Source organism: Notothenia coriiceps, unplaced genomic scaffold (assembly GCF_000735185.1).
Source record: "Notothenia coriiceps isolate Sejong01 unplaced genomic scaffold, NC01 NC01_scaffold00037244, whole genome shotgun sequence".
Lineage (NCBI taxonomy): Eukaryota > Metazoa > Chordata > Actinopteri > Perciformes > Nototheniidae > Notothenia > Notothenia coriiceps.
This window is the reverse complement of record NW_011369945.1, coordinates 22,191,830-22,201,552: the sequence shown is the minus strand read 5'-3', so window position 1 is coordinate 22,201,552 and position 9,723 is coordinate 22,191,830. Positions and strand designations below refer to the sequence as shown.

General features: G+C 41.6%; 1 protein-coding gene across 1 annotated transcript in view; it reads left to right on the top strand.

The window, feature by feature from the left end:
• The window catches only part of cyfip2 (cytoplasmic FMR1 interacting protein 2), an 84,704-nt gene that overhangs the window by 7,655 nt on the left and 67,326 nt on the right, over positions 1-9,723 (top strand). The window contains exons 4-6 of the mRNA XM_010794381.1: positions 7,388-7,465; positions 7,695-7,796; positions 8,240-8,421. Of these exons, the coding sequence (XP_010792683.1) occupies positions 7,388-7,465; positions 7,695-7,796; positions 8,240-8,421 (362 nt within the window). The remainder of the gene's footprint in view (positions 1-7,387; positions 7,466-7,694; positions 7,797-8,239; positions 8,422-9,723) is intronic.

Sequence of the window (9,723 nt, the reverse complement as noted above, 5' to 3'; positions counted from 1 at the left end):
AGCCAGTGTAGATAGTTCTTTAGCCTCAGGCGAGGAAACCCGCATCCCACGCGTACGTCAATACAGCGTCGCGGGGACAAATATTTGATGGCGGGAGGTGCCGAACATCAAACATCTGTAGTGAACCAAATTAAACTGTTGGAAAAAAAACCACGACCCCCCCCCCATTACGTGTCACTATATATGAAAAATTTCTTTGCCTGTCTCAGTTTAGTTCTAGACTACAGATCGGCACCCTCATATTACTTACATAATAAGGGCCCATATTAGACATCCAATGAAAAGTGTTCAGTCCATAGGGACGGCGCAGACTCCTTTGTCGATGTCGGCATGTTAGAATGTATGCAGGTAATGCTTTGATGTCGATTAGCATTGATTCGATTGTCCTCATTCTACTTTGTAATTCTAATTAACTGGAGGCCCCCAACCGGAATGATACCTCCTCACCTAACTCTTACACGGATAGAGGTCTCTTTTTTCGTGGGATTTGCCTGCTTCTTCGGCAGCAGATTATACAAGAGATCGACAATAACAACAACGTACGTTCGGTGTCGGAGGTGATACAAACACGTTTCGTTGCCTAGCATGAATAAAATAAAATAAGGGCCCGACTAAAAATCAGGGTCAGACGGTGACTTGCATCGCGCACTAATACATTCACGACCATCATTGTCATATATGGATTGACACGAAAGGGGGTGTTTCACATTTAATATTGTTCACTTCATGGTAAATACAATATTTCGGCACCTCCCGCCAAAATATTTGTTTCTCATTGCGGGCAATGCCCTGCGAGATTATTTCATTCTGCGCATTGCCGTGGGCGTTCCTGTGGTACGGGATAACCCAGTCGTCCTGTAAAGTGCCGCGTGTCTTTTCGGACTCAGCTCCTCTTCCAAAATTCGACCTTGTGTCCTTTAGACATTCGTCCGTTCATATAGACTCCACGTTCGCATGTCAAACTCGCTTCGTCCTCGGTTTAGATCGCGTTCGTCCGTGATAAACTCACGCTCCTGGTCCAGACTCCCTTTCTTAGTCTATTTCATACGAGAGTTTAAATTTCTGGTGTGAGAACTTATTTCTATCCCTTATTGACGGGTATGAGGCAGTGCCACCGCCTTGACGGGGGTGTGAAGTTGTGTGTTCCAAAAGAAATCATCGAAAACACTTACATACGAACACTCTACTTTTTATCTATGCCCCGGTTCCCACCGCACACGTGCGGTCCCAAGCGCGATGACTTTGCCCATCCTTTCAACAAACTATGTTGAATCGCTCTTGATGTCCCTCGTCCCTTACAACACACACAGCACACACAACACACACACCACACAACACACCCACACACACAACACACAACACACACACACACACACAACACACACACCACACACACACACACACACCACACACACACACACCACACACACACACACACACACACACACACACACACACACAACAGGCGTCGTCACTATCTCGGCGAAACTAGTGGCTACAGACCCATGACGTACCGTTTCGGATTATGTGGTCCCCCTTTGTAATATAACCATAAAATGACTAATATAAAACATCAGCTACATGAATTGGCTTTGTAAACGTTGTAAGAACATAATAGTACTACTCAATTGGTCGGGGTAGACGGCTCCTACTGACAGTCTGTACGACAGGTCCTTTGACTGTAATGGTAGACCCTAGGGACCTTATCAACTTCTTTGAACTTAACGTCAAGCAAGCTACTATGTAAAGTCTAAAGATCCCTAAGACAACGTAATATTCCTACCAACTAAAACCATTATTCAATAAAGCAACGAAACGCCTGTTAACTACTGTAAGAGTTTATTTCCTGTCGATAGTTCCAACACAATATAGGTCCTTGGGAGATGTCATTGAACACTGATTAGTCTGTATTTGAGGTAGAGCTCGTACGCAACTACCAAGATAAGTCGGAAGACTACTACGAACGGGTTAGACACAGAGGGGTACTGTGTAACGAACAAAGAGGTCCTGGGATACTGCTCCTTCGGCAAAAAGTTATATAAAACCGAGAAAGGAATACAAGCTTAAAGAGGCAAAGAGACAGAAATATCGTGTCTCATAAGACCAAAATCATAATAATATATAAACAATAGAGACAACATAGGAAACCTTGGTTTCTACAGTAGAGTATGGAAGGTTGGTAGAACTGGCTTAATCGACGCCAGTAAATACTATGTGGTTTTAACGAATAGGAAAGTTCACGGCGTCGATTCAGTTCATCGTCTCCGGGACTATTTCGTAGGGACGAAATTTCTTGGTCCTAGAATGGTACTTTAAAATACCTACCTGGGTCGTCCAATTATTATATGTTTACTTGTTGAACGTCGTAGATTTTAAGTCGGAGAACGACAGGTCGTCTCCTGGTCTGGGACGATTTTTTACAGCGTTTTTCCGATTTTCCGACTTCAATTAATGGATGGTGGAGTAGGAGTTTCCACTTTTGGCATCAACCTTCAACCTGCTTTTCGTCTACACCTGGAGAATTCACTTCACATGCCTTTTGCCCCATATTAACCGTACACCACCACACACTCTCTTACCGGTCTTGAAGAGAGAATAAGATCCCGTCGTGAATTAGAAAAGCTTCGGGACGTTAGTTCCTGAAGTACCTTCGCAACCGGACGTGAATAAAAGCTGACGTTGTGTCACATTTTTACACAGAACTCATTAATCATAAATCTTCATCACTATAACTAACAACCATCGGCACCTCTAACTGAAGTAAAAACACCTAAATAACTAAAGAGGGCAGAACAGGGGGACAAAAATAGTCCGTCGAACAAGTGAACGTCTTGACAATAATTTTAGGCCGACACTTCAATCACTCTGTACTGCGTCTATCAATTTTGGTACTGCTCATTTCATCAACTCAGCGGGACATAGTACTTTCGGACTTTAGCGAACAATTGTTGACAATGAGAACGCAAATCGTCCCAAAAATGAAGATTTGCACTGGTTATACACTCCTCCACTGAACCTTCACCCTTTTTGCTCAAGTTTTTCTTACGATTAAGTCACTGAACGAAAAAATGGACTGGACATACAGTCAAGTCATGACATAAATCCCTCAGAAAGCGAGAAAAATTGATTACCACAACACTCATATTTACACTTCACCCGTATATCCACTAACAGCGGTTATAAATTCTAAATAAGAAACAAGACAGGTACGTCTATTTACTCCTTCAAGTTCCCTACTTAATGGTGGCATTCGGAACTTGGTCAGAAAAGAATACCCGTTTGAATTGGTCAACGCTGGTTTTGACTACCTCGTACTCAAAGTCAGCCTTCCCCTCTGCATATCAAACTCCACCCTTAGTCCGTCTAGTTCTGTACGAAGAACTAGCCATCCTACCAAACAACAATAAATCTCAAAGTAACTTTACGTATAAAAAACGTACAGTGGGTAAGTCTTTATATAATTCAAAACCACTTAAAGACGAAAAAAGGGAAAAGTATTTATCGTGTTATGTTAACTTTCACGCGTCTCTTCATCGGTTCGGCGACGGGAACACGACACAATCTCAGACTTAACGTGTAGCAACTGTCTCATTTTACTTTCAGGTGTGACCCGTGCCTCACTACCCCATGTTCTGAAGGAACAAAAACAATCTGGATAAAGACATGGCAGAGGTTGCCCACCATGACCATGGCTTACAAACAGCAATTTGCCCATACCGTGCAACTACAACTAATATCTACTGTATTTAAATGACAAAAGATGACACCCACTTTTAAAATGTCCTTTGTGTATTTCTTCAGCCTGTCCTCGAACACACAGCCTTGAATGTCGGAACTTGTCCAGGTGTGTTAAGTGGGAGTGGACTTGAAATCATTAACTCAAGGTGTAGAAAAATTAAGTTATCAAGCCAATTGCATTACTTACTACAACTTGAATTTTGTTTTAAGTCAATTAACGCAGAAATCAGAGTTCAAATTACACACAATATATGATGTAATATGATGTAATTACCAACATTATTACGTCAACACAACTTATAAATTAACGTTTGCAACTTAAAATGTTTATCTAAATCAATTAACTCACATTTTTAACTTGCAACCATGCATTTAATTAAGTGGAGCTGAAAGGTCCCCTGAATTCGTTTTTAGAGTGTCGTCACATAAAAAGAGTTGCATCGTCTGAATAGACACAACATGTTCCTATATATACACACACCAAGAACCTGGCTTGGTTTGAATCTTCTTCATGCTTTTCCATTGGTTTTGGCGCAATTTCGAAATATACAATTGGATGGATTGCCATGACATTTTTTGCAGATATTCATAATTCCTAGACAATGGTCTCTACTGATTTCTAGCACCACGAACAGGTCAAAGTTTAACCCCTGCTTTGAAATATCTCCGGAGGAAAACAGCAAATCTAAGAAGACCCTGTAAGGGTTTTAAATGAAGAAAATAGAGAACAAGATGCCAAGAAGAAGCTGAAGAAGAAGCAGAGGCCAAAAAGAGAAGACAAAGAAAAATGAAGAAGGAAAAGCCAGATGAAATCTCCTTTTTCCCCCTTTTAACCTCAACGTTCTTCTTCTCACTTGATATTACAGGTTTTATCAAACAACTTTCATAACCACTATCCCCGTTTATCTTCACCTTCACAATGTTCCCTATCAGATTGTAATCCTCCTCTTCCTCATGTCTTCTCCTTTCCTACATTTCCCATTCCTCGGCTTACAGTATGTTTCCTTGTCAAATTCATCCACTTTGTTTCCTCTGTGCAGCTGAAACCATCTGACACATACACATGTCAATCAACTAGAAATAATCTTTTTTAAAACAGATTAGTGTCTGTCTGAAAGAAGAAACCTCCCAGACTCTCGCTTTCAATTTAGCATGAAGAAGAAAAATGAGATGGATATCACTTAATTCCCCGTTTCTGTGGAATTTGTGGCATGTTCCTGGAAAATCAATTTCATGTGAGATAAGACGGCTGGAGGGGCGACTTAAGGGATTCAAAAGAAAACTGGCTCATGTGGATATTTCTTATGAATCTCATCTTTAAAAACGCAGATAAGCGGCTGTGATATTGGATATTCTATAACGCCACTTGGTTCTCATTACTGAAACTACAAGGGTCCACAGCATTAGAGGAAGAGAGTGAAATGTAACTTAAAGTGGACCTATTATGCTATATTGGAAAAATATATTGTAGGGCCATACCTATACAAAACATGTCTGTGAAGTTTTTTGCTTAAAATATCAAACAGATCACCCATTGTAGACATGCCTCATACTGCTCATACCCCTCTTTTGCAGCCCTGTTAGAGAAACGCGGATTATGGGTCCTTAGCTTAAAAAAAAAAAAAGAGGAGGCGGAGCTAATGCCTGATCAGAATTCTACCGGAGATAAAGTTAAATTCTGCTGTGATAAAACGTCATCCTGTTCTAAACCACATCAAGGATTATTTCTGAAACAGTATGGAGCTCAAATATGATAGCAACTTTCTGTGGGTCCGCCGCCGATTTGACGTCATATCGGCAGCAAATCTGTATCCGCTCATTGTACCCCTGTTTTTAAAATATTTGGGTAGAGAGAGGGTTTTATTTTCTGGCGCTGCGTGAGTTCCCCGAAACACCGGGGACACATATTTATGTATGTACATCACAAACTGCATTTTGCATGATAGGTCCCCTTTAATTATTTCTCCTTAAGGAATCCAATGTATATACAGTATATCCCCTCGAGTCAAGTCTAAATGAATTGGTCTGAAGGTTTTTATACATTGGGGTCATTTTGTCTTAATGTGTATATTGCGTTGTCCACTTACATACATTCTGTGGTGAAAAAAAAATCCTTTATTTCTTATTTTTCCCCATCTTTTCTTTGTATGAACATACATTTTACATCCGTAATATTGTTACATGTGTTAATTGTATGTATTAACCGATGTGATATATGTTGTAAGAATGTATTCTATACTCAAAGCAGTTTACATATATTGGAATAGAGTGCCACAGTGACGCGTCCTAAAACCCGGAAGTAAACTCCTTCCGGTTCCTTCGACAAAAACACAATGCAATTTCTCCATAGGATTTTGGAAAATAGCTGGAAATAAGGTCTGTGGTTGACACGGATCACGTTTTGTATAATATCCANTGCCTTTCACGCACCGCCTTCACGGTGTTAACCTTCAGAAATAATCATTAGTAAGGCTAAAGAGCGACCGCAGGCTGATGTGTTTTAACCACACACACCTCTACAGACACACACGCGCGATTTAAACGCAGACTTTTGTTCCTCCATGTTTCATTGTTATTGTTTCACTGAGAGAACGCTTTTTTGGTCCATCTGCGGCGGTATTAGGTTTTGTGCGCTGTGATGATTCGGCTGTACCTTTAGTAATGAATATTAAATGTTGTGAGGAAATCTTTCCACCAATAATTTCAATAAGTATTCCAACATGTATTCACTTCAGGTTTACGAAAGTAACTGTAATCAGATTACTCGTTTTTCAAATGTAACACGAGCTGAATACAGTTACTTGATTTTTGTATTCTGATTACGTAACGCCGTTACATGTATTCCGTTACAACCCAACCCTGCTGATAGATAGAACATAGGTAGCCTATCAAAACGGCCCAGCCCAGCCCAGTGGGGTGTGGGCCACACCCCTCCAGGGAGGGGCCGGAACACTTACAAATGTGGGCCGGTAGGATTTAGGCAAAGAAAAAAAATAAATGAAAGATAACATTTTTTTTATTAATTAATTTTTTTTTTTGGCCCTCGCACAGCACCGGCCCACCGGGGAAACTCCCGGTATTCGCAATGGCCAGTCCGCCGCACACATTAAAAGGATTACATGCAACATTTTTAACTCCCAACATTATGGTCTTTCAGAGTATGTACTAAAGCTAAGGATGCTAAATAATGCTCCAAGTTCAAGCGTATCCTTTTGACTTTTCACACTTTAATTACATTCTGGAGGAATTTCTGATCATTTTGATCAAATCTCAATCAAATCAAATTGGTTTAACAAATGGTATTAACCCAAATATTTATGAGATTAATTAATTTCCGAAACACAAAATCTGTTGATTACAGATTTATGACTCGAACAACTTCACACACAGTGCTGGGCTGCATCTCAAATGATTCTTCAGATTCCCAGCTTTCAGACGATTTAAATCCCATCTGTGTGGAAAATACTGTTATACCTACTATCTCCGTCTAAAAAAGGGTCTATGGTGGGCGTGGAAAAGGTGAAAAACATGAGCTTTGATAAAAAGTGGAGAAAGTTTACAAAAAAATAAGTCTTGCAGGTTAAAACATTACTAGCTGATATAGTATCCTAATGTGTGTGTGTGTGTGTGTGTGTGTGTGACTGTACAGAACGTGATGCTGGAGGAGGGGGAGGGGTACGCCATCATGCTGTACACCTGGAGGAGCTGCTCTCGAGCCATCCCTCAGGTAACATCCCTTTATTATCATCAGATCATAAATATATCTCATCATTCATGGACTCATGTCTCCCCTGTCGGCAGTTATGACCCAATAATGCATGTTTTTATTTCTAATGTAACCGTGCAGAACTGTTTTAACCGTGTGTGCTCCAGGTGATCTCAGCGAGCGAATGGAGAGACATGCAAAAGCTTCCCCAGGTTTGACTTATTTCTTATGGATTCTTCTCGTGTCTCAGGTGAAATGCAACGAGCAGCCGAACAGGGTGGAGATCTACGAGAAGACGGTGGAGGTGCTGGAGCCCGAGGTCACCAAGCTGATGAACTTCATGTACTTCCAGGTGAGTTGACACCCCCCCCCCTCTCCCCCTCACTGTGATGGAAACCTCTGAAGCAATGGAGAAAGGACTCAGAGAGCAGATACTTTTTAATGGAAAACACGGATGGTTTATTTGGAGCTTCGGCCCGGAGAATTCACAAAACATTTGCCGTGCCAAGAGTTGACTCAGCGGTTGCCAAACCAATTCTGAAGATCTCTACCCCAGACCCATGTGTTTAGCTGGTTCTGAGAGAAGAATCAACATTGTGCATATCAAGATAAAGCAGTATGACCTCTATCGGCTGACGCCACCAGGCAGGCAAAACACTGAGAGCAGCCCCAAGGTCGCAGGCAAACTGGGTCAAAGGTGTGGGCCTAGGGAAATGTTTCCCCAACACTCACCTGCACATAATCTCCTTCTCTATGTCACAGAAACACTAACCCTTTATTTCCTCTGTGTTCCAGCGCACGGCCATCGATCGTTTCTGCGGAGAGGTGCGGCGCCTCTGCCACCAGGAGCGCAGGAAGGACTTTGTCTCCGAGGCGTACCTGCTGACGCTCGGGAAGTTCATCAACATGTTCGCCGTGCTCGACGAGCTGAAGAACATGAAGTGCAGCGTGAAGAACGACCACTCCGCCTACAAACGGTACAAGACAAGTCTTCGATCTTCAGATCATTTCCACTGATTCAGAGATCTCTGTTGGGCTGCTTGTTCAATCACCTGAAAGCAGAACACTTGTTAGGGGAAGGAAATGTTTAAGTGAAACCTCCAAAAGTGGCTTTTATTTCAGATCCTTTACTGGATTTCATATCTGAAATCTGTTAACAGTGCCAAACAGAGGTCAAATGACATGTTTAAATTAGACCTGCAATGATTTGTGGATTGACAGAAAAATACAAGTTAACTATTTTAGTTATTGGTTAATATTTGAAGCTATGATAAGCGATGATGCAGGGGACGTAGTAGGACAAAAAAGACTTGCAGCAGATCATGACAGAAGCAAATAGCAAAACAACAATACAAGAAACATCTTTGTGTTTCTGTTGGATAGATTAGATGAATTGAGAGCAGAAAGTGAATTTAGGTGAAAGGTAGCATTGACCTTTTGTGCAAATGAGGCATCACACTAGGAACACATTTAAACTGTAATCTATTGCTCTCTGACCCGAGGGGAGGAAGACACCATGAGAGGATCAGCTCTCTAAAGTCCCTCCTGCTTTAAAGGTGTGGTAGGTAATTCACTTCAGAAACACTTGTTGTTATATTCCATGGAATGCTCTTAACATCCCGATAGCAATGAATATATTAAATGCTTTGACAATAAATACATTAAAATATGTCATCTGTGGAAGCCGTGGCGCTGTAAAAAGCACGACCAATCATCTTCCTCGGCCCGGTTCAGATAACTGGATGGCCTACCTGCCTGTCAGCCTTCCATCTGTGCACAAACTTATCTCGTGCCCTCATTGGTCATGTGCGCGTTCGTGTGTGTTGGAGGAGGGGCTCTGTAAGGAAGTCTGAAGGAAGGGGCAGATTTTTTTCCGGTTGTGTATTTTCAAATTCTTGCGCACTCGAGCTGGTTTCTCCATTCTTACCTACCCTACCTTTAATTATTCCTGTATTTAAAGGGGACCTATCATGCAAAATGCACTTTTGTACATCTTTTATACATGAATATGTGTCCCCGGTGTTCCAGGGAACTCACCAAGTGTCAGAAAACACAAATCTATTTTCCTCAATACCCAAATCTCTTAAAAAGGGGCTGCAACGGATCTGATACAGACTGATCCAGATTTGAACACTTCTATGACGTCACAGAAGTGGCGCTACTGCTATTGGGCCAACTCCACCAATCAGGAGGAGACAGCCACGGACATTGCCGTTGGAAAGTGCTGGAGACTCTGTAGTACATATGCCAGGCCTGTAGATGGTGCTGTTCTCACAGAA